General features: G+C 35.9%; 1 protein-coding gene across 6 annotated transcripts in view; it reads left to right on the top strand.

Moving 5' to 3' along the window:
• Positions 1-26,069, top strand: part of RAB28 (RAB28, member RAS oncogene family) — a 93,967-nt gene that overhangs the window by 8,911 nt on the left and 58,987 nt on the right. For all 6 annotated transcript variants that reach the window (XM_081812603.1, XM_081812602.1, XM_081812607.1 and 3 more), the window contains 2 exons: positions 1,330-1,418; positions 13,616-13,745. In XM_081812603.1, the coding sequence (XP_081668729.1) occupies positions 1,330-1,418; positions 13,616-13,745 (219 nt within the window). The remainder of the gene's footprint in view (positions 1-1,329; positions 1,419-13,615; positions 13,746-26,069) is intronic.

Raw genomic sequence — 26,069 nt, forward strand, 5'->3', positions numbered from 1 at the left:
TAATGCTAATGGAAGTTCCTCATGTAAATCCTTTGCACGTTGGCAGATGCAACAGACCTACCTCAGAATAATGGAAAGATTGTCATACAAACCCAACAAAACTTAGAGTTAAGGGTAAAACTTAGCTGGTTAATCCAGTGTTATACTTGCTTTTCAGTTGAATGGTGTGAGTAGCATTCTCTGATTTTAGTGTTTTGGCATTGGCATAAAAATTCATGTCTTCATAATCTTTTTTATTGTTTTTGAAGCGAGAACTTTTTTTAGTGTCTTAAGTTTTTATTTTGAGTTTTTCTGATTTGCAAATCATTCAGACAGGTCCATTTTTTAGTGTGGGAGCTCATTTTGAAGATACTAATTGAGACTTTGTCTACTTTTGGAGAAAACTGCATTATTAGGAGAAATACTTTGAAATGTTAAACTAAAAAGTATGTTGGACGTGGTGTTTAACTTCTGGGGTTATGCATTCATAAGAGAGAATAGCTTATCTCATAAATTTTTGTATCAGCCAAATAGTTTGCAAAATAGACAAAAGAATTTTAAAGATTGCTTTTTAGTATTTTTAAATGCTTTTATAATGCTTGTTATGGGGAAGATTTGTTCCACCATTTTATGAAGGCTTTGAAGCACATATTATGATTTGTTTCAATGGAAATGCTTTTAACAGTAAATGCATCATAATATTTAGTGATATACTGGGTCTGTATCCTACATCTGTTCTCAAGAGGGCTGTCATATGTGTTTATATTTTATAGGTTAAATTTGAAAACATGTAGTTTTAAAAATTATGTTTCCTATTGTATATAATAGGTGACATTTAAATATTAAAAGTCCCATTAATTTGAGTTGAAACTCTGGGTCCATTTTTGTAGTCTGTTATTAATCTGTGAGTATTAGAACCTATAGAGTTTAGAGTTTACAGTAAAATTCATTATGTGCTATAGGGTAGGTTAGTATATAAAGTTCTATTTTTATTTTTAAAGTATATATTTTTTACCCCCCGTACAAGTGTTCTATCGTCCTATTCTCTGTTTAAGAAAACTATTTTTTTTTAAGTTTTAAGCAGTGTATGAATTAAAGCTTTTTTTTGTTTTGAAGGTGATTATAAATATGGTTCTATAGAAATGGGGTAAAAGTATAAATCTAAATTCCCCATTATGATTTCTTTTGACAACATTATTTCACAGTTCCAAATAATCTGACCATATGAGCATGCAGAATAAAAGGCAGATTAGGTCCACAGTTTATCATTGTGACTTAGTATTCTCTGAAACTGTATCCAGTTGTTATTTTGTTACTTACCTTTTCTGCATTCTTGTTTTTATATTCAAGGGAACCTGAATGTTACACTTCAAGTTTGGGATATAGGAGGACAGACAATAGGAGGCAAGATGTTGGATAAATATATCTATGGAGCACAGGTATGACATAAATTCTATGATTATTCCAGTACTGAAAATACTCCTCTCACAAGCACATACAACTGGGTACACACACACACATACACACACACTCTCTCTCTCTTTATAACTTGATTTTTATCTGATATGTAGAGAGATTGATTTTATCTTTGTGCTAATCCTTTGGTTTCATCCTCCTTGTGCTAATCCTTTGGTTTCATCCTCCCCAAATTATGTTTGGAATGATTTGGGTCAGGGAACTGGTGTGGCTAATAGCTTTCCTATGCTTCCTTATATTGCTAGGTATTATTGTCAGCAGTTGAATAAATGCAGTGATAGGTGATATTTTATATTTATTAGCTGATTTGGTTATAGTGACTGCTTTCAGAATATGTCAACTGAATAAAAAATATAGAAGGGGAAAACTTAATTTCATTTTAAGTTGTAAGGACAGAAAGCATATTTATATATTTTTGTGCTATGAATTAGTTTATTAAATATTTATAATTCTTCAGATTTAATACATATCAATATATTGTATCAGCAAACTATGAACAATTCTATGTATGAAGCACATATAATATTTTAACATAATGATGTCTTTTCAGAAGAATATCTATGTAGATGGAGAAAAGCTGCTTGAATAATAATATGACAAAATTCTTTGGCAACATGAGCTTATATAGACATAATGTATAAGTTGTTAAATTATTATGCAAATGGAAAATCTGCATGATAGTGATATACTTCAAAAAGTTAATTATTGACATGCTGTTTATTTTTGCTTTTTCTTCCACTCTAGTGTGTGTCTTTCACACCATCATGAAGCGAAAGAGGGGATAATAGTCATAATCCTTCTTTAGGTCTTTATTGGAGTTTAATGTTTTAAATGGAAGAGTCTTACCTTGGTTCTGTAGAACTATGTTGCTTCTAAGAAGTGAGTCTAGGAGACAAAGAATGTTAAGCACTGTTTTTTATGAAGTGTGATGCTGGACATATACCATTGCCTTAATTTTGGATGGAAAATAGATTCTGAATTATTTTCTAAAACATTCAGAGAAGGATAAATGAAGCTCATATAGTTCTGAATCAAGTGTGAAGGCCCTAGGGTTTTGTTTTTTGCATTATTGATATATAGATCTGGCTCTTAGAAATACTTCTATGCCTTTTCTACATTGTTCTTTGTCTCCTGGAAAATCTTTCTACTCATTTAGCATCTTCACTTGTGACCATATGATTTGGTATTATATGCATGTTCATTTTTCTCTTAAAAGATACGTCTCAGATTTTTGTGTCTGGCTTTTTTGTGTGTTTTTTTTTTTTCTGTTTTAAACTGATTACATTCAAAGTAGATATTAAAATAAAGAAAAATTGCTGGACAGAGATTTGTGGGAAGCCACAGTTCTTTGTTTTGCTCACCTATTTGGTAAAATGGGTTTTGAAAATAATAATCTCTTTCCTCTTTGTCCGTTAAAGTCTACCTTCAAGGGTACATATTGGATTTTTTAAAAAAATAAACATTATATTAGTCAAGCTTCTTATAACATTTGACTCTGAACGTCAAATAAATTTTATTGTTATAGATTTATCTAGAGTTAGTGGAGAACGGGAAGATTTTGTGAATCTTAGGGCAAAACATAATATAAAATTCAATTGACAAATTTTTCTTCACTAAAAATTGAGGGTATATAATGCTCATGATTTGGATTCCCTTAATTTTACCTTTTCATCATTTAAAAATTTGTTATTTGATTTATATAAATTTATTTATTAATATTAAATTATGTATAAAATTAGTGTTGGTATGAAATTGACATGATATAAAATTAACCATTGTAAAAGTATATAATCAGTGGCATTTAGTGCATTCACAATGTTATGTGGCTGTTCTTTTAAATCATTTTTTTTGCAGCGTTTTATGCCATTATGTAACTGCTTAAAATCAGCAGACATTATTAGTCAAATTTGTAGAAATTAAAAAAATTTTCATCTTTTTTGAGAGAACCTGAGTTTAGTAAAATGTCTGTATTCTCTTCTGATGTCCCTCATATGTTGTGAGAAAGAGCATGTTATATTCCTTCTTATGAACTTGTCAAATAAGATTTCTGTTTTGAAGGTACATATGACATTTTTTTCTTTTGATGGTGCCTTATATTGTTTATACTTTACAATTTCTGTGAATGTTATAAGACTATACCTTGTTTTATTGAACAACGATGTAAGTACAGTATTTCTGAGAATTTCATAAACATTTTCATGAAATTGTGCCAGGAACTAGAAATTCTGAGATGATAAAAATGAATTATCATAAATTAATGAAAATATAATAAATTTTCTCTGCTTTCCAGAGATTCTAAATTAGCTTATGCAAAATACATAAAGTACATTTACCAATAGTTTCTTTTGTAAAATATATGTAAATTTTTCTATCTAGGCCAGAGAAGCTCTGACTACAATTCTCTACCATAAACTGGGGGAAATGTTACTTTTCAAAAACATTGCCTTCAAAAACATACCAATAGCATTTTAATATACTTAATAACTTCATATTATATAGTCATATAATTATTCTTCAAAGTGGATCTATACTATTTCTAAAGTTCTTATAGATGCTTATATTGCTCATCTCATGAATACTTTGCATTTTGGTATACATGTTACAGAATAGATATTGTTCAGAAATGACGTTTGGATAGGCTGTTTTGAGGACATCAGTTTAATGTGTTATTTAGGATTTTGGCTTAGGTTCTCTAACTTAGGTATTGTGTATAGAAAGAATTATCTTATACATATCTGGGCAATTAAGTTAGTGAGTCTATTTTTCTTCAAGCATTTCTTAACATTAAGAAGCTTATTGGTAGGCTGGGAATGAACTTAGATTCAAATAGCACTGATTATTTTACCCTGTTCACATTTTCCCCCCAGTAGCGTTAACTTTAGCAATTGTCTATTGAATAGCGTTGGTTGAAACAAAATTGGATTGACACCCAAGAAAGAATCAGTGAGGTATTTTGACAAGAACCAGTTCCAAGAATTGAAGTATTTCCCAGTTAAATTCCCAGATTTTAAATTAACTTAAAATTTTCTAGGAGTCTTCAGAAAGATGTTATAGGCTATTTTTCATAGTGGTTACAAGCAAACACACAGTACATAGTGTTTAGTGCCCTGTAACCTGTGGCTAACAGAGGCTAATAACAAACCTCAGAGAAGGACTGGGTGTTTCATTTTTGTAGCTCTTTCCGTCCTGGAATCTAAGTGGTTTGCAAACCCTGCCCTACTGAGCATAAACTCAATGAAGTGTAGTCATTTGTGAGGCAGAACATAACTACTGTTGTGTGTCAGTGCCCCACACAGATGAGCCAGCCTGTTAACCACCAACAAAAGGATTTGGTTGCCTGTGTAGCGGCTGGGGAGAGAGCGCATCGCAAAACTGGACTCTCTGAGACCCTCTGCTATCTTTTACTGTGCATTTTTTACTTGGATATTTGCCAGCTTATAACTGATTATACAGACCTCTCGCATTAGTGTTTCTTCTTACAGGTTGTACTTACGCAGCAAAGTATATGTTGTAAGACTGTGGTACGATCTGTATGATTTAACCCATTTCCACATATAATTAAAAGCTAAAGTAGATTATTTGTTGTATAAATCAGGGAGGAAGAAAAATACCTGCATTACGGGAACTGGGAAACTTTCATTTTGTGGAAGGTTAAATTGTGTATGTACTATGCCTGTTAAATTTCAGAACTAAATCTATGGAATAACGTACTTAGGTATTGTCCTTTGGGACTTCAATATGCCCTTGAAAATGCTGTCTATCTGGTTAATGGTTCATCATGTTCATTAGATACGGTGAAAAGTGAAATAGATGAAAACAAAATATTGTATGAATATTGTATGAATATCACCCCTTCTCTAACTAAAAGTTAGAGAAGGGGTGATAGTGTCTTCTGGGAATTGCAGGGGGAAAAAATGAAGTTAAGGTATAGAAAATATAGGGAATCTTTACTAAAGAATTTGAAGATATAGAAGGATGTATTAAACTTGAAATCTGAATTCCAAAAGTTATAGCAAAAAGATTTGGGATGAAGAGGAGCAGTTGGAGGGTAAACCGGGAAGAGCAAGCACAGAGCGGTGTGGGGAAGAGACATAGGAGAAAGATGAACGGCAGGTAGGTAAGTAATAAAAATGCATCAGGGACATGAGACATGGAGATGGGTTTCGATGGCCACAGGATTGCCAAGAAAATTACTTCTAGCAGTTCCTGGTAGATTGCTTCAGTTGTTGCCAAGATGTATTGCATTTCTGAGGGTGTTATACTTTCTTGTGGCTGAGAAGATTCTGATAGTTTTCTGGAAGCAGTGAGAAGAGGTCCGGATTGATGGATGTGGTGAGAGATTCGGGGCTTTGAGGGTGCTTGTGTTATAGGCTCCTAAAGAGGTGAGTACTTAGAGGTCTGACTTTGGTGTGCTGCAGCTGGTGGGTAGAGGCCTTGGCGGGGGTCAGTGGCTGCTTGTAGGAGTTTTGGTCATTTGTGTCTTTCAGAGAAGTGATCCCTTTCATCTGTGTGATCAACTTTTTGGCCATAGAGTTGTTTATATTACTCCCTTACTATTCTTATAATGTTTGTGGGACTAATAGTGATGGCCCTTCATTGATTTGAGTTTTCTCTTCCCTTCTCTTTTTTGGTTAACCTGGCTGGAGGTTTACCAGCTTTTGGTTTTGTTGATTTTCTCTATTATTTTCTTCTTTTAAATTTTGTTGATCTCTGCTCTAGTTTTTATGATTTTTTTTTTAAAGATTTAATTTATTTATTTGACAGAGAAAGAGAGATCACAAGCAGGGGGAGCAGCGGGCAGAGGGAGAAGTGGCTCCCCACCAAACAGGGAGCCCGACGCGGGGCTTGATCCCAGGACTCTGAGATCATGACCTGAGCCAAAGGCAGACACTTAATGACTGAGCCACCCAGGCGCCCCAGTTTTTATGATTTTTTTTGTTCTGCTTTCATTAAGTTTAAATTGTTCTTCTTCCTCAGTTTCTTCAAGTAGAAGCTTAGATCATTGATGTTTCTTCTTTTCTAATATATGCGTTCAATGCTATACATTTGCCTCTAAGCACTGTTTTTGCTATATCCCGCAAGTTTTGATAGGTTGTGTTTTTATTAATTTAAGATACTTTAAAACTTCTCTTGAGACTTCTTTTTTGACCCATGTGTTATTTAAAAGCATGTTGTTTAATCACCAAATATTTTGAGTTTTCCCAGCTCTCTTTCTATTATTGATTTCTAGTTTAATTCCTTTGTAGTCTAAGAACATGCTTGGTATGATTTCTGTTCTTATAAATTTGTTAAAGTATGTTTTATGGCCCAGAATGTAGTCTGTCTTGGTGAATGTTTCATGTGAGTTACTGATTGTCTTCTTGCTTAATGTATCAGTCAGTGAAAAAGGGGTGTTCAGGTCTCCAACAATACTAGTGGATCTGTGGGTTTACAGTTCTATCAGTTTTGGCATTACATATTTTGATACTCTGTTGTTAGGTGTATATACATGAAGGATTTTGTTGTTATGCCTTCTTGGAGAACTGACTTTATTATTATGCCAGGTTTTATACCTAATACCTTTCCTTATTCCAAAGTCTGCTTTGTCTGAAATGAATATGAATACTTCAGTTTTGTTTTCAGTAGTGTTAGCATGGTATTTCTCTATCCCTTTACTTTTAATTTGTGTCTTTATATTTAAAGTGAGTTTCTTGTAGGCAATGTGTAGTTTTAATTGGTATATTTAGACCATTCACATTTAAAGTGATTATTGATACAGTTTGGTTAATTTCTGTCATATTTGTTTTCTATTTCTTGTGCTGGTCTTTTGTTTTCTTTTAAACCTTTCTCACTTTTATTGTTTTATTTGAGCAATTATATCATTATACATGAACACATTTTTTTTTTTTTAGCAATTGCCCTGGTGTTTCCAATATATATTTTTAACTAGTTTAAGTCCACCTTCACATAGCACTTTTATAGCATAGTATTGCTTTGCATGTATAGTTCAGATACTTCATAAAAGCATATTCTTAATTCATCCCCCATCCCTTATGACGTGGCTGTCATTCATTTCACTTGCCCATATGCTATAATCACTCAATACGTTCTTACTATTATTAAACAGTTGTGTTTTAGATCAACTAAGAATAAGAAAAATAAATGCTTTTATTTAACCTTTACTCCTTTTCTGATTCTTTCTTTCTTTCAGATTTTATTTATTCATTTGAGAAAGGGAGAGAGAGACTGAGAGAGAGAGAGAGCAGGAGCAGGGCAGAGAGAGAGGGACAGGCAGACTCCTGGCTGAGCAGGGGGCCCAATGCGGGGCTCGATCCCAGGACTCTGGGATCATGACCTGAGCTGAAGGCAGACGCCCAACCAACTGAGCCACCCAGGCGCCTCATCTTCCTTTCTTTATGTACAAGTACATTTCTCATCCATATCATTTCTTTATCCCTGAAGAGCCTCTTTTAACATTTGTTCCAGGGCAGGTCTGCTAGCTATGAATTCCCTCAGGTTTTGTTTATCTGAGAAAGTCTATTTCTCCCTCACTTATGAACAATAATTTTACATATAGAATTCTAGATTGGTCCTTTCCTTTCTTTCAACATTTTAAATATTTCACTCCTTTCTTTTCTTACATGGTTTCTGATAAGAAATTCTCTGTAATTCTTATCCTTGTTCCTCTCTAGATAACATATTCCCTCTCACCAACCCCTCCCTCACCCAGACTTCTTTTAAGATTTTCTCTTAGTTGTTGTTGTTGTTTTTTTTTTTTTTTAAGAGAGAGCATGCGTGAGCTGGAATGGGAGGCAGGCTGGCAGGCAGAGGGAGAGGGAGAGAGAATCTTAAGCAGGCTCCATGCGGATCTCACGACCCTGAGATCACGACCTGAACTGAAATCAAGAGTCGGATACTTAACTGACTGAGCCACCTAGGTGCCCCCGTTAGTGTTTTGTTTTATGCAGTTTGAATATATGATGTGCTTACGTGTAGATTTTTCTTTTGTATTTATCCTACTTGTTGTCTTCTGAGATTTCTAGATCTGTGGTTTGGTGTCTTTGATTGATTTTGGCAATTTCTTGGCCATTGTTACTTCAAATATTTCTTTTTTTAAAATTTTTATTAAAAGATTTTATTTATTTATTTGACAGAGAGGGACACAGCGAAAGAGGGAACACAGCAGGGGGAGCGGGAGAGGGAGAAGCAGGCTTCCCGCTGAGCAGGGAGCCTGATGTGGGGCTCCATCCCAGGACCCTGGGATCATGACCTGAGCCAAAGGCAGACGCTTAACGACTGAGCCACCCAGGCGCCTCACTTCAAATATTTCTTAAGTTCCATTCTCTTTTATTCTTCTGGTAGTCCATTTACACGTATGATGCACCATTCAGAATTGTCACATAGGTTTTTGATGTTCTGTTTTATTCACTCTTTTTTCTCTTTGCATTTTACTTTTGGAAATTTCTATTACCTTCTCTTCAAGCTTACAGATTCTTTCCTAGGCTGTGTCTGGTGTGCTGATGAGCCCATCAATGGCATTCTTCATTTCTGTTATAGTGGTTTTGATATCTAGCATTTCCTTTTCATTATTCTTTAGTGTTTCCATCTCTTTGTCTACATTATCCACCAGTTCTTGTATATTGTCTACCTTTTCCATTGGAACCTTTTTAAAAATATTTATCATAGTGTGTTTTAAAGTCCTGATCTGATCATTCCAAATTCCGTGTCATATTTCAGTCTGGTTCTAAGGCTTATTTTTTCCTTCAAACTGCCTTTTAGTTTGCCTTCTAATATTTTTTTTTTGAAAGCAAATATATATACATTAATAAGAACTCAGGTAATAGGCCTTTAGTGTGAGGTTTTATGTTAATTGGCCAGGAATTGGTCTGTGTTTAATCTTTGCTGAGGCTCTAGGTACCAGAGACATCCAATTCCTCTAGTGTCCTTGTTTTTTTCTCCCTTTTCTTTTTGGGTATCTCAAAAAATTCTTCCTCAGTTGAAGTTTGTGTTTTGCAGCTCTTTCAAATGTAATATGCTACTATTATGCTGGAGCCCAGTTGGTGTTGTGGTAAAGTATGGAGGCAGGGAAGCATTCTATACTCTTATGATTAAGTCACAGCCTTATAGTGGGCCTGTGTCCCTGGGCTGTGACCTTTACAGGTGTTTATTAGCTCTTCCCACTTAGGTGAGACAGGATGGCTAGAAGGGGCTGGAGGTGGGAACTGTCTTTCTCATGTGATATAAGACACTGATTAAGCTTTTTTCCTGGACAGTATGCCTTTTTTTTAAATGGATAATACTCTGGGTGTATTTTACAATGGTTAATTTTTCCCTCACCATGTCAGAGCCATGTGGGGGATCTTTCTTGATGCTTTACCAAAAGGATCTGATAGAGTTTCTGGAGGTAAAATCCATGAAAGTGTGAGAGTACTCCCACCTGGGAGTTTTTCATTCTCAAAGTGGATCACACGCAGTCTCCAGCAGTTTATCAGAATTATCATTTAAGTGTTCCTACCCTTTGCTGGCTACAGCGGCTTCTGCTCCAGGTAAGCACATTTTGGCTATGACTCTTTGGATTCACCTGTCTCCCAGATTTCAGGGTGGTGAATTACCCTGGAAAGTCAGCTCTCTGTTTTGCCCAAGAAAAATCATTGATTTTTAGTTTGTTTAGATTTTTTCTTACTGTAAGGACAGACATGATGACTTCCAGGCTTTTTACAGGTCAGAGTTGAAACTGAAAATTCTAGAACACTTCTGTGTTTTAATGTCTTTTTGGTTTTCTCATTTCCCTTTTCAGATTTTGACCACATTGGTGTAGGTCAGAACTGATGAAAGATTGTCATGTTAGGAGCAAAGATGGAATCATAGTTTTTTACATTAAGTGTTATTGAGAATGGGGTTTATGAACAGATGTTTGGGTTGGCGGATAGCTAGATTAATGAAAGGCATTTATCCTTCTGCCTTTCTTATGAGTTCTGGAAGATTCATAGGTATTGCTCTCTGAAAAATACTGGACACACTGATCTAGATCAGGAATTGGCAAACTTTTCCTTACAGAACCAGATAGAAAATATTTTAGGTTTCACAAGCCATACTATCTCTGTTGTAGCTACTCAGTTCTGCAGTTGTAGTACAAAAAGAGCCATTGATAATACTTAAACAAATAAGTATGACTGTATTTCAATGAAAGTTTATTTACAAATATGGACTTTGAGTTGAATTTGACCTTGGGGCCATAGTTTACCAACTCTTGTAGTATTTAATTTAATTTTTTTAAAAAAGACTGTGTTTATTTATTGGAGAGAGAAGGGAAGAGAGAGAGTGCACGAGTCGGGGGGAGGAGTAGAGGGAGAAGGAGAGGGAGAGGGAGAAGCAGACTCCCTGCTGAACAGGGAGCGTGATGCGGGGCTCAATCCCAGGACCCTGGGACAGTGACCTGAGCCGAAGGCAGACACTTAGCTGACTGAGCCACCCAGGTGCCCCAATTTTTTTTAAAGTAGGCTCCACGCCAAGCATGGAACCCAGTGTGGGGCTTGAACTCATGACCCTGAGCTGAGATCAAGAGTAGGAGGCTTAACTGACTGAGCCACCCACACAACCCTGTAGTATTTAATTTTTATTCTATAGCTCTGGTCTAGTACTGATCATAAAGAGATAGTGGCCATGTTTTATTTGCATATTCTGTCATGTTCACATATTGATCCATGTTGAGATGAAGATTTTCATATGTTGATTTAGAAGAGTTCCAAAAATCTTAAGGTGTAAGACATCATAGGTCAATGGCTCAATCTATGAGTGTAAAAACTACCTCAAAGTTGCCTTGAAACTGTGATTCTTATTCACTCAGAATAATAAAAAATTCCCAGCAATTATGTAATATGTTAGTTTTTAAATAAGTTTATTTTTATTACTTCACATAATCATATAGACATGGCAAGTGTTACAGAGATGGACGACAAGCATTGCTCAAGATCAGTAGATGGTAGGGCCAAGACTGCAGTCCAACAGCAGCCTGACTTTCAGGGCAGAGCTCTTGTAATACAATATATTGTATCATTCAAGTCAACTGGAGGTGGAATCAGTAGATTGAAGATTAGTTTTCTTCAAAGGCCAATTCTGGGGCATTTTTCTTTTCTTTTTTAAAGATTTTATTTATTTATTTATTTATTTATTATTCATGAGATCACGGATGTGTGTGCACACAGGAGAGGCGGAGAGAGAGGAAGAGGGAAAGAATCCCGAGCAGATTCCACCAAACGCAGAACCCAACTCCGGGGCTTGATCTCATGACCCAGAGGTCATGACCTGAACCAAAACCAAGAGCCAGATGCCCAACTGACTGAGCTACCCAGGTGCCCCTGGGGCATTATTCTTAATAAGAAAAGTGGACTTATGCTGATTATTTCAAATAATTTTGTGTTGGGCATTATTTCAAGGCATTTGGGAAGACAGAAATAGGTGTCTAAGTTATCAAAATAAATCAGACAAATGATTTTGCATAAAAATTATAGAATATTTAAACTGGGATGGATTTTAGAGACCATTTACTTTCAGTGATCTAATTTTAGAGGCAAACAACCTGAGACCCAGAGAAGATAAGTGACTTGGGAGCCAGTGTAATTTAAAAGAGCATGGTGCTAGAAAGCTGTAAGGGTAGTGTGCTGGAACTGGCTTGAGAAAGTCAGTTATTAAATTTTTGGGAATTTTTGTGAGCCCTTTGTTGAATACATTCGTGATTAAAAATTATATATAAATGCATAAATTATACTAAAAACAAAGATATATGCTCAAATGCATCCTTTACTAATTCTTTTAACATATATTTTTGTTATTATCTATTTTCTTGAAATTATTTATGTCTAGTGTAACTGTATGGTGCAGATGCAATATGGTAGTGTCCTACCCAGTTCTGTTCATTGAAGTGACATCAGTAGCTTGAAAATGGCCCTAGGGGAGTATTTACCCCACAGAAATAGGCAAATGCTACAAATCACACTCTGCAATTCCCTACCCCCACCACGACAATAGCCAGTTGATTAACCTTTACCAGCATATCACTGGCCATCACTTTTGTGTTCTATACTTGTCTGTTTATGTGCCTGGCCTTACTGTAAGACTGTGAGTTTCTGGAGGTTTGGAATTTATACCCATAGGACCCAGCACAATGCTGGACATATAGTTGGCAGACAAGTGCTTATAGAGTGAATTCATATTCTTTCAGCTCTTGATTCATATCTGGCTTCATCACTTGCCTAGCTGTATGACCTTGGTTATTGTAACCTCTATTTATTAGTCAAATGAGAATAAGAATACCAGTGTTGCATTATTGTTGTAAGGACTAATGAAGAGATCTAAATATATGTCTAGATACATAGTAGGTACAAAAATGTAGTTAAAACTTATGATTACAACCAAAGAAGAAGGAGACATAAATGCTATTAGGGTCCAGACTTATACTGTATGCAGAACTTTGTATTAAGTGTTTGACCACAGACTGGATGAGAATCAAGAATGTGGCACTGTTATATTTGTGTGTGTACATACTTCTCCTTCCCACACAAAATAATGGGATATATTAAAAGGAATATGATATATAAGAGGCAGGAAGCAATCCCTCTGTTATATTTGGCTTTGTTCAGGCTCTTATTACAGTATCATGTCCAGTTTTACATTGCTCATTTTAAAGAGGATGTCAAAAATGTATGTAGTGTGTCCTGGGAAGAACCCAACAACTATGATTAAAGGGATAGAAAATAGGTCCTTTGAGGCAAGTTTAAGGAATTGAGTTTGTTTATTCTGGAAAGGGGACAGTAAAGGAGTTACTTAACTATCTTCAAGTACATGAAGGGTTATTATGAGGAGGATACTCTCATGTTGTTCTCCAAATGCACAGAGGCCCAAAAGAGGAAATCGACTTACTTCATTTAAAGAAAATTGTGTTAAACACTAAAATTGACTATCAAGGGATGTCATGGAATCTCCATTTTTGAAATATTTAAAAAGAGCAGCAGCAGATGGTTATTTATTGAAAGGTTTACATGTTTGACCTCATGAAAGTTACAGGCAGGATTGTAGACCTTGCAGCTTTTTCAACTCTATGATACAGTTTTCTTGTATTCATTGTAACTTACCATGCATATGCCAGGTGTCTTACAAAGATTCTGTAACTCTTTTGTGACAGGGAATCCTCTTGGTATATGATATTACAAATTATCAAAGCTTTGAGAATTTAGAAGACTGGTATTCTGTGGTGAAGAAAGTGAGCGAGGAGTCAGAAACTCAGCCACTGGTTGCCTTGGTGGGCAATAAAAGTAAGTTATTAATGCTTATTTATGTATAGTAATTTATTTGCCTATCCCGTAGTCTTTATTCCTACAAAAATGTTGATGTTTAGAAACATAAAAGATACAGCTTTCCTGGAGTAAGTACATTGCTGGAGGAGAACATTTTTAAAGATGTATACAATCTTTTCAATAACAGTTTTGATGCTTGATTTGTCATAACTGCTCTGCTGGTTTGGCCAGTTCCTGTTCAGGTAAGTTCTGTTCTGACCCTGTGTGTTTTGGCTTCCTGTGGTCTGAGGAAGCAGCATGGACTATTAAGAACAGCAACACAGCTGCAGATTTTATGATACTGCACTATAGCGTCCGCTCTGCCCCAGAGATTTTGAGAGAGAGATTTCATTAAATGGTCCCCTTTTCTAGGAAAGAAGGCATTGTCTGGGTGGAATTTTGTGTGCATTGTTCCTTGCTCACATCTCTCATAAACTTCTCTTTCTAAATTTTTGGGGTTTGTTCTAAAATGTAGATAATTTTTTTTTTTTTTTTAAGAAAGAGTGTATTGGGGCATGAGTAGTGCTTGGTAAAAATGGTGGATAAATAATTTTTGAGATCTGTCTCTTGGGCTATGATATACAGCATATAAAATTACAAGACTGAATTTAGTACGGGACTGTTAGTTGGTTCATAGTCCTACAATGCAGTTACCTGGAAAAGGAGACATTAATAAGGGTTTTTAAATATATAAAATACTATGATATGACCTAATCTACAACTGTTTGAGGTCAGAAAAAGAGAAAATGAATTTAAATTACACCATGGAGGATTTAGGTCAGGAACAGTTTCCTGACTACAAGCGTTGTTAAACCAATACCCAAGTATACTACCACGAGAATTATCTTCTCCAAAGGTCTTTAAAAGTATAGTGCATTTTTTTCTGTGTTTATTTAGGAAATAGTACTATTATTTAGGAAATAGTACTTCCTAAAGGACTAAACCAAGATTTCTTCATTATGTGATTTTGCACACTTAGATGAACATTTAATAAATCCAAGCCTTACTTTAAAATCATTACAAAACAGGTGTGGATACCATTTCTCTGAAGAGTTAAAAATAGAAATTTTATAATACCTTTTTAGAAAATAGTATTATATATCATGAAATGGATGTCTTGGGTAAAAGATATAGTTTTTTAAAGCTTTAGTTTAATTTTGCTCTTCTGTTCTGTAAATATTTCTAATTGAATGAATCAGATGCTTTTAAATTCATTGAAATTCTCCTTTAAAAAGTTTTGGTGACCTTAGGTTCTGTTTCTGAGTGCAGCTTTTCATTTTAGGAGATCATTTCTTAGTTACCATGTTACTGAAGCACTGGCTTGTATTATGGTTAAATTTGTGCTTTATTAGCAGTTTCTCATCACCTTTTAGGAAATTATAGAGTAAGAAAGGAATAGGGGTTGAGACTTGTTTTCATTTCTTTCAAGACGTAATTTGACTACCATCTGGAGTAATGGTGTAGGGGTGCATAATTATACACATTATGTGTTTATGTGGTCCTATCAGATTGGAGGCTATTGGACTGTGCTGGTGATGCCATTCCTAAATTTTTAAAAACAAACATTTATATAAGTTATATGAATTTATGAAAAAAATTATTACAGTGTTATGTTTGAGATTTAATGGCATAAGAAGTTGAGTTTTTTAGCTTTTGGCTTAGCTCTAACCCCTTCCTTGTATTTATAATACTCTCAGAATGAGATCATAGAATAAAGTATGCAGTCACACAGAATGTTACATTTGTAAAATGAAGAGATTATAAAATGAACATTTTCCTGGATATTATTTACTGCATAATCTGTCACTGGCCTGATTTCATATGGTCATGTAATAAAAGATCTTGAAATCTGTGTTTCCACGTTGGTGTTACATTAGTATAGTAGTGTGTACTCATCTTCTGTTTGGGGGGACAAAATTATATTAAAAAGCAAGGATTTTACATATGGATTAAAGGCAAAGCAAAAGAAACATGATGGGAAGACATCTGAAACTGGATTATTATGTTCCTTATCTACAGAGAGTCATCTTCTACCTAAATGTGCTTTTTAAAACTCATCATTGTGTCCTGTTCTTTGCAACTTAGAAAGTTGCAAAATGGAAAGTATATGTTGAAAAGATATATGTATAGGCTATGAAAATATTGGCAGCAGTAGCCAACTTTTATTTCATTTTTAAAAAGGTTTTATTTATTTATTTATTTTAGAGAGAGTATGTGTGTGTGTGAGCGAGCAAGCGGGGGTTGGGGGCAGACAGTGAGGGAGAGAGAGAGAGAATCCCAAGCAGACTCCATGCTGAGTGAGGAGCCAGACATGGGACTGGATTCCACAACCCATGAGTCATGACTTGAGCTGAAATCATGAGTCTGACACTTAACCGACTGAGCCACCTAGGCACCCCAGCAGTAGCCAACTTTTAGCCAAAATTTAGCAGGATAGGATAGACAGAAAATTTCTGTATAGGGAGAGAGAGAAGGAAGGAGGGAGGAAGAGAAAGGGAGGAAGTGGAGAGGGAGTGTGCATATGTGTGTCTTTGTTTTTTTTTTTTAAGATTTTATTTACTTGACAGAGAGAAAGAGACAGCGAGAGCAGGAACACAAGCAGGGGGAGTGGGAAAGGGAGAAGCAGGCCTCCCGCAGAGCAGGGAGCCCGATGCGGGGCTCGATCCCAGCACCCTGGGATCATCCCTGAGCTGAAGGCAGACGCTGAACGACTGAGCCACCCAGGCACCCCAAAGATCATTTGTTTTTTATTAAAATATAGTAAACTCACAGAAATTTGGGCTAAGGATTAAAGATAGTCTTAGGTAAGGGTGAATTATGGGTTTATTTTTATTTATTTATTTATTTATTTTTAAAGATTTTATTTATTTATTTGACAGAGAGAGGTAGAGGCACAGCGAGAGAGGGAACACAAGCAGGGGGAGTAGGAAAGAGAGAAGCAGGCTTCCCACCGAGCAGGGAGCCCGATGCGGGGCTCGATCCCAGGACCCTGGGATCATGACCAGAGCTGAAGGCAGTCGCTTAACCAACTGAGCCACCCAGGCGCCCCAAGGGTTTATTTTTATTAAAAATTGTGTTTTACTATGTTTAAATATAATGAATAACTAGAATAGGTTAATGAAGTAGCCAGTAGAGGAAGGGATTTGCTTTTATGAAATAGAATTGTTAACAATTAAATTATTTCAGTGTATAATGCTTAAAACAAATTTATTTTAGTCTGTATTCTATTCTGAAAGGCTCTAAGGCACTAGTTAGTATTTTTTCTTTGTACTATTTAAGATTTTATTTTATTTATCTTTTTAAGATTTTATTTATTTACCAGAGAGAGAGAGAGAGAGAGAGCATGCACAAAGGGAGAAGAAGAAGCAGACCTTCACTGAGCGGGGAGCCTGATTCGGAGCTCTATCCTAGGACCCTGGGATCATTAACTGAGCCAAAGGCAGACGCTTAACTGACAGGCGCTCCTGTACTATTTAAATTTGTATTGAGTTATGGTTAAGATCATAGGGCTTTGAGGGGCGCCTGGGTGGCTCATTTGGTTGGGCAACTGCCTTCGGCTCAGGTCATGATCCTGGAGTCCCAGGATCGAGTCCTGCGTCGGGCTCCCTGCTTGGCGGGGAGTCTCCTTCTCCCTCTGACCCTCCCCCGTCTCATGCTCTCTCTCTATCTCATTCTCTCTCTCAAATAAATAAAATCTTTTTAAAAAAAAAAGATCATAGGGCTTTGAATTTTGGCATACTTTGCTTTTATAAGCCCAGTTTCTTCACTTAACAGCAGTGTGACATCAGACTTTGTATCTAGATACCTCAACTTCCTCATCTGAGGTAAGGATAATAGCTGCTGTCTGGTAAAGTTGGTTTAAAGATTAAATGAGATATTACATGGAAAGCACTTAGCCTGTGATCTGTATACTGTAAGTGCTCAATAACTATTATCATCATCGTTATTATCATTCATAATAGTCTTTTAAAAACACTGACTGTAGCTTCAATTTGAATGATCACAAATTACAAATTAGTAGAGCTGAAACAGATATTTTACAAAAGTGGCCTGGAGGTAAAGGTTCCTAGAGAATCCCTTTGTCATCATCTTATGTCTTGGGTTTTTGTTTTTTCTGTTTTTTTTTAGATCACTTCTCGTACCATATGATGGGTGGGGCAATTCAGTTCAAACATTCTGGAGTGCTAGCAATGTGTATTCAGTTAGACGTTCATTTGCACAAAGGTTGAGACAAAAAGAGTGCTTAAGGAGTGATAGGGACCTGTTAACCTTAATTTTAACCTTTAATTAATTAGTCTTAATTTTATTCTTTTGCTTAGCTGCCTTCAAGTTTTCTAAAAATTTGAATGCCTTTCTTTTGCTCTGTTTGGTTGTTGGGATTAATAAGTATAATTATGTCCAAATCTTCATGGAAGGCCCTACTTTTCCCTAGCAAGGTAAGCATAAATTCCTGGTAGCTAACTTCCAAAATGGGAAAGAGGGAAAGTCATCTACTTATTCTGTGAACTTACAGAAGTTCTGTTGAAGTTTGATGGTGTCTGCAGCCCGATGTGGAATGAAACAACTGATAGGCACCTAGAAACCATTCTATTACCATCTGAGGCAATTTCTGCAATTCACGGAGCCAGATCTACAAGGTCTAGTACCTGATTTCCTGGCCTTGAAAGTCTTGCTCTCTCACTTGATCAGAGACTGCCCCGCGGAGCCTCAGGGTTTTTTATTTATGTCTGCTTCTGGGCTTATTACAGGTGGACCTGACCATGGCCTAAAACACCATCACCTCTCATGTGAACTATTGCAGTAGCTTCCTAACTGTCCCTCCTGCTTCTGGCTTTGCTCTCCTACAATCCCAGTTCCCAAATAGCAAATCATGTTATTATGACTCTTCTAGTGCTTTCTCATCACACTTAGAATGAATTCCAAACTCCTCATCCAAATTTACCAAGCACTAGGTGATCGGGCTCCTACCTGCCTCTCAGACCTCTTCTTCTACTGTGTGTTCCCTTGCCACTAGATGCTAAGGCACACTTGTCTTTTTTTCTGTACTTAAAACATTCTAACTTAATTTGTACCATAGGGTTTCTTCTGCTTGAAATACTTCTGGTCTCTGCTTGACTGGCTCCATTTTATCATTTGGATCTCATCTTAAATGTCATCTCCTCAGAGTTCCCTTTCTTGGCCACTCAGTGTAAACAGGCCATGCAGTCCCTTTCTCTCAGGACATTAAGTTTCACTTATCTGTGGAGCTTCAGTGCCATCTGATGCTGTCTTGTTTGTTTCTTGTCTGTCTTTCCCCACTAAAATCTAAGCTCAACGAAACCTAAGGACCTCATCATTGAGAACAGTGCCTGAATGAATGAGTACTGAATGAATGAATAAAAGCCTTTTCATGAAGCCTCCATTGAAATCAGAAGTGTTTATGGCCCGGGATGTGTTATTAAGGGAAAATGCTTTTCTTAATGAGGAAAAATACATGGGTAGATACAGGGAATCTGTTAGATGGCCTTCGGGCCCAACTGGCCTACTGAATTCCACCTTGGTGAATATGTCAGAGAGTTTCTTAGGAAGTATATTGAAGTTATATTGTGCTGGATCATGTATGAGAAAAAATGTCGTAGATTTTATATCATGATTTTAAGTTAAATATAAAAGAATTAAGAATTTTGCTTTTCCCTAATGCGATTTTTACGTAATGGTAGAAACCTACACTTTTGACTTTTTATTTTTTTTTAATTTTTGTGTTTAATTCCAGAAACCATCTACATTAAAGTTACAGTTTTAATTTTTCTTTCAGTGTTTTAGGAAAGCTCCCATTGAAATGAGATGAACATTCAGGAATATTAATTTTTTAAAGATTAATTTTAAATTCAATCCATGTTTTATAAGCACAGGGCATTTTAATTTGTCATTTTGTTATTTTCTATCTTTAAGCTGTTATGTTTTCCTACTATCTGATCCATCAGCTGGTTTCTCCCCTGACTAGCTAACATTCTCAGTTGGATAGATTGTAAACAGAAATTAACAGGGGTTGCATAGAAGCTGCCCTCTTCCTGATTTATAGCTTCTTAGTTAGTGGAGGGGTGGTGGTTATCAGTAACTTGTATTGGGGGTAGGAATTATCACGCTCTGGGATAGAGTGGATGGATGAATGATTTCTGCTCTTAAAGATATTAACCAGATCCTTTCCCAAATAAAGACTAATAACTCAGATTTTTAAACAATCTTCATGACAGATGAGGGCATAGAGGAGAGTGCATCAACACTAATTAACAATGTTGAGTGTATATTCTTCTCAACAGTGATTGATTGTTCTTGGAGTGCTATCTCTGCTCAGGAAGTGATGTTTTACACTGCGAGGTTCAAAGGTTACATTTTAATGTACTCTGTAGTTGTGTTCCCTGAACGCAATGGAAATGTATTAGTAGAACAAGTAAATTTCAAGTTGGAAAATTTAACTGATGCCCTCAATAAAATTATCACAAAATTTTTAAAAGATTATTCTTTATTCTTAGTGTAAGAGGAGTATAAGAAATGGTTATATATTCAGCTTGGAAAACTTCATGGGAATTTACACAAATGTGCTTGCTTATCCTGTGACTCTTTTGAGTGTTCAAAAATTCTAATGTTATCTGGAGAGCAGAAAGTGTGAAGTAGGTAACATTTACTTTGATTCCTACTTTGAAGGATTCATATCAACTTCTATAAAAGTTATCATCTACAATATTATAACAAAGTGAACGAGTGAGTCATTATTATCAGTTTGCTTAAGAGAGTTTATTATTTATATAAAGCATGAACAGAAACTCTTTTGAGAATTTGAAAAGTTCATTCTGTTTATACTTTGTGAATTAAAACATTCTGCCTCCTTGCCCATTTATTTTAATACTTTGGTTCTATTTTGTTCTGGGAATAGTAATCCCAAAGTATCAGGTCCAAGTGTCTTTTCAGATGGACTTTATATTTTTGTTTCTATTGCTTCATTTTTTTTCTTTTTTCTCTCTTTGCATGTAAATTTGTTCACTAAAGCTATGATTATTTATTTACTGGAAGATGCTGAGAGCATCTGATTCTGATACTGACAGCATCAGTAGTCTGTGTACTGAGAGAGTGTTTTAACATACACTCTTAAAGCTGTTCTTTTGCATGATACTTCACACTCTTGCTGTACTTTCAGAACATTTTTATAGTATTTCCAGTTCAGTTGGTGGAGTAGTTTCCTCAAATTAAATGCATAGGATTGCATTCAGACTGCTGTTAGGACTGATACTTATTGGGGAAGAAAATGTCAAATGAGTGCTTTTTCATAATACTTACCAAAATCACTTTTTACCCGACAGTCGTTGCAGTGATGTTATTATGTCATTTCATAATTACTTTTTTTTAGATAGCCTCCTTCAAACCATTTGACAGTATTATAATGTCCTTAGCCTGAGAAGTATTAAGATTTCTGTGGTTTGGTTTTGTTTGTTTGGGGGAATTGTATAAGCATTTCTGTCATAACAATCTGTTTATGAGATTTCTGTTCATCTTCTTCTTCTCATGATAGAGAAACTTTATTAAATGCTAAAGAAAGGTCATCCACTTTTCTTTTATGTAAATCTCTGATTTTAAAAATTAGAAGAGGGCGCCTGGGTGGCTCAGTTGGTTAAGCGACTGCCTTCGGCTCAGGTCATGATCCTGGAGTCCCAGGATTGAGTCCCGCATCGGGCTCCCTGCTCAGCAGAGAGTCTGCTTCTGCCTCTGACCCTCCCCTCTCTCATGCTCTCTCTCTCTCATTCTCTCTCTCAAATAAATAAAATCTTTAAAAAAAAATTAGAAGAAATTATTAAATATTAATTTTAATTTACTAAGTTACAATTATAAAAATGTGTAGCTTTATAAAATTTATAAATTTAAAAAAAATTTATAGCTATAAAAACAGATTTCTTTGTGAAAAAGCAATTTAAATTTTTCATTAATGTAATTTAAGTCTCTTTAATAATTTATTTTAATTTTATTTGCAGTGATTGTGGAACAAATCCAATACAGTTTAAAGGAAGACTTAAAGTGGGGATCAGAAAACTTTAGCTTTTGTCCTGGGGCTGTCATTTTATCTGGTTACGTGACCTTGGGCAATTTACTTAATCACTTAGGATCATCCTCATGCATAAAATGAGGGATTATACTTGGTAATCATAAGCACCTTCTATTACTAAAATATGATGACCCAAACATGTTTAGTAGTAAGTCTGCTTAATTGAACATATTTACTACCATATAATTTTAAGAGAGTTTAATTTTAACTTTATATGTCCTCTTATCTTTGCAATGGTTTCTTAGGCTTATTTTATTCAATTGTTAGATTATTAAGAATCTATTTTCTTTATACATGGATAGGTCCATATACCTAATCACAGTAATAATAATAACTAGCTAAGATTTATTGAATTCTTATTACTTGCTAGGCACACCTTGGAAATACTGTCAACTTTGGAGTGTTTGGGGGGCTCTAAAAATAGCATTTCTTTTTAATTTAAAAATTTTCTTGAGCTTAGAATTTACTTTTTATTTTCTATGACATTATTTCCTAAAATTTCACTTGAATGTCTAGTTTTTGCAGTATAAATAAGGCAGTTCAGCAGGTATTTCCTTTTTTTTTTTTCTGTGTCTTCTCTCATTCATTCATTTCATTTAACAATTACTTATTGAGCCACATACCTGTCTAGGTATTAGGGATACAGAAATGAACAGACAAAAATTCTTGCCTTCATCTAGCCTGGTTCCAGTAGAGGAAGACGGTAAATAAATGAGTAAGAAAATATATAGTATGTTAAATGATGCTAAGTTTTGTATAGGTAAAGCAGGGAAGGGAGAAAAAGGAAGACATGGAAGAAGGTGTTAAGATTTTAAATATGGTAGCAAGGAAAGTTTGAGAAGATGACATTTGAGCAAAGAGATAAAGGAAGAAAGAGAGAGTGCCAGAGAGATATCTGGAGTTATCCAAGTAGGAGGGAAGAGTAGGAAGAGTAGTGAGATAGTATTTTGTTTTTTTCCCCCCTCTGGAACTCCAAGAAGGCATGTGTGTGTGTGTGTTTGTGTTTGTAGCAGTGTGTGTAGCTATATGTAGGGATAGTCAGTGAAAGAATCGTGTAGGACATGAAGATATAAAGAAGAAAGTGTCTAGGAAGAGGACAGATCAGGAAAGCCTTTGTAAGGGCTTCAACTTTTACTCTGTGTGAGATGGAAAGCCACTAAGGGTTTTCAGCAGAGTGAAGTGATTTAACTTGAAAGGATCACTACAGTTCTTGTTGTGAGAATTTACTATAGTGGGTATGCATGGAAGCAAGCTAAACAGATAAGAGGCTTTTGACATAATCCAGGTGAGAGATAATGGTGGTATGGAATAGGGTGACGGCAAGTAGAAGTAGTGAGAAGGAGTTGGCTTCTGGATACATTTTGAACTAGGGGTGATAGATTTTCTCATAGATTGGTTGTGGAGTTAGAGCAGAGAAGAGGTAAGATAATGCCACGATTTTTGGCCTAGGCTTCTGGAAGGCTAAAGTTCAATCTACTGACTTGAGAAAGAGTGCAGGAAGAACAATTTTGGGTGAGGATCACAAGTTTGCTTTTGGACATGTTAAGTTTGAGGTACTTACATTAATCATCTATGTGGAGATATTTAATAGGTAGTTGGATATATGAGTCTGGAGTTCAGGGGCAAGAGGAGGTCTAGAGATAAAAGTCTGGGAGTCAATAACATATTGATGGTATTTAAATCTTGAGACTGGATGAACTTTACATAGGAGTGAGTATAAAAAGAGAAGAAGTCCAAAGATTGATCCTTGGGTTATAGCCATGTTTTAAAGTTTTGGGAAATAAAGAAAGATCAGCAAAGGAATTGGAATGTGGCCAGTGGAGATGGGAGGAAAATCCTGAGAGTGAAGAATCCTGGAAGCCACATGTAAAGGTGTTTTAGGAAGGGGGTGATCAATAGATGAGGACCAAGAATGATTATTAGATTTAGTACATAGAGGCAATGAGTGTTGCCCTTGGCAAAGAGGTTCATCGGAGTGGTGTGGGTGAAAGCTGAGTAGAGTGAGTTGAAGAGAGAAGGGAAGTCAATGAATTGTAGACAGTGAATAGAAGCGATGTGTGTACGTAATGCCACTCTACAAGGGAGTTGGTAAATGGGGCAGCTGCTGGAGGGAATGTGGGTCAGAACTCTGTGGTGGTGTTTTTAAAGAATGGGAGATATTATAGCATGTTTTATGTTCATGGGAAGAGAAGGACATAGGGTATGTGTGCAAATATCTAATGACATAAAATGCATGTCTTTCTATTGTTTTTGAACTTGTTCTGTTTTTAGATACAAGTTTGAATGAGTCATCTCCATTCCTTAATCTTGAATCTATTGCATTGATTCTGACTTAGTGAAAAAGTAGAACATGAGCAATCTGTGAAGACTTTCCCAAATCTTAAACTCTTTAGAGTGTTGAGAGAAACAAATAAATAGAAGAGGACTAGGACAGAATACTAGGTAGTTTCTGTGTTTGTTTTTTTTCCCCCAGTTGTCAAAATGCTGCATTTTACAAACTTCTCTTTATTTTTATGTTTTGTATTTTTAAAAAAATAATTACTAGCTATTTATCACTTTTTAAACTGTGTGATTCTTCTAAAAAAAGTCACCTTTTTTAGAGTAAAGCTCTCCCCTCCTGCAGTTATACAGGTGTTCTTCAGTTGAAGCTCCATGAATGCCTACTGCCTTGTTCATGGCTGTCATTCTAGTATCTAGCTTAGTCTCTGCACACAGGAAGTGCTCAATAGATACTTGTTATGAATGACTAGAAAAGTATTAATTCTCTATCTCAGTGAAAAATGGAACTACAGACTTTCTGAGATGATAAAGTGAAAATAATACTTTTCTGGCTTCTGTACAACTCTGACCCCAGATTTTTCTTTTTTTTTTTTAATTTAATTTTATTATGTTATGTTAATCACCATACATTACATCATTAGTTTTTGATGTAGTGTTCCGTGATTCATTGTTTGCGTATAACACCCAGTGCTCCATTCAATACGTGTCCTCTTTAATACCCATCACCAGGCTAACCCATCCCCCCACCCCCTCCCTTCTAGAACCCTCAGTTTGTTTCTCAGAGTCCCTAGTCTCTCATGGTTCGTCTCCCCCTCCGATTTCCCTCACTTCAATTTTCCCTTCCTGCTATCTTCTTCTTCTTTTTTTTTTAACATATAATGTATTATTTTTTCAGAGGTACAGGTCTGTGGTTCAACAGTCTTACACAATTGACAGCGCTCACCATAGCACATACCCTCCCCAATGTCTATCACCCATCTACCCCATCCCTCCCACCTCCCACCACTCCAGCAACCCTCAGTTTGTTTCCTGAGATTAAGAATTCCTCATATCAGTGAGATCATATGATACATGTCTTTCTCTGATTGACTTATTTCGCTTAGCATAATACCCTCTAATTCCATCCATGTCGTTGCAAATGGCAAGATTTCATTTTTATTTTATTTTATTTTTTGATGGCTGCATAATATTCCATTGTACATATATATACCACATCTTCTTTATCCATTCATCTGTCGATGGACATCTTGGCTCTTTCCATAGTTTGGCTATTGTAGACATTGCTGCTGTAAACACTGGGTTGCATGTACCCCTTCGGATCACTACATTTGTGTCTTTGGGGTAAATACCCAGTAGTGCAATTCCTGAGTCATACGGTAGCTCTATTTTCCACTTTCTGAGGAATCTCCATACTGTTTTCCAGAGTGGCTGTACCCGCTTGCATTCCCACCAACAGTGTAGGAGGGTTCCCCTTTCTCCGCATCCCTGCCGACATCTGTCGTTTCCTGACTTGTTAATTTTAGCCATTCTGACGGGTGTGAGGTGGTATCTCATTGTGGTTTTGATTTGGATTTCCCTGATGCCGAGCGATGGTGAGCACTTTTTCATGCGTCTGTTGGCCATTTGGACGTCTTCTTTGGAAAAGTGTCTGTTCACGTCTTCTGCCCATTTCTTGATTGGATTATTTGTTCTTTGGGTGTTGAGTTTGATAAGTTCTTTATAGATTTTGGATACTAGCCCTTTATCTGATGTGTCATTTGCAAATATCTCCTCCCATTCTGTCGGTTGTCTTTTGGTTTTGTTGACTGTTTCCTTTGCTGTGCAAAAGCTTTTTATCTTGATGAAGTCCCAATAGTTCATTTTTGCCCTTGCTTCCCTTGCCTTTGGCGATGTTTCTAGGAAGAAGTTGCTGTGGCTGAGGTCGAAGAGGTTGCTGCCTGTGTTCTCCT

Source organism: Leptonychotes weddellii, chromosome 2, assembly GCF_054177405.1.
Source record: "Leptonychotes weddellii isolate Sample4059 chromosome 2, ASM5417740v2, whole genome shotgun sequence".
Classification (NCBI taxonomy): Eukaryota; Metazoa; Chordata; class Mammalia; order Carnivora; family Phocidae; genus Leptonychotes; species Leptonychotes weddellii.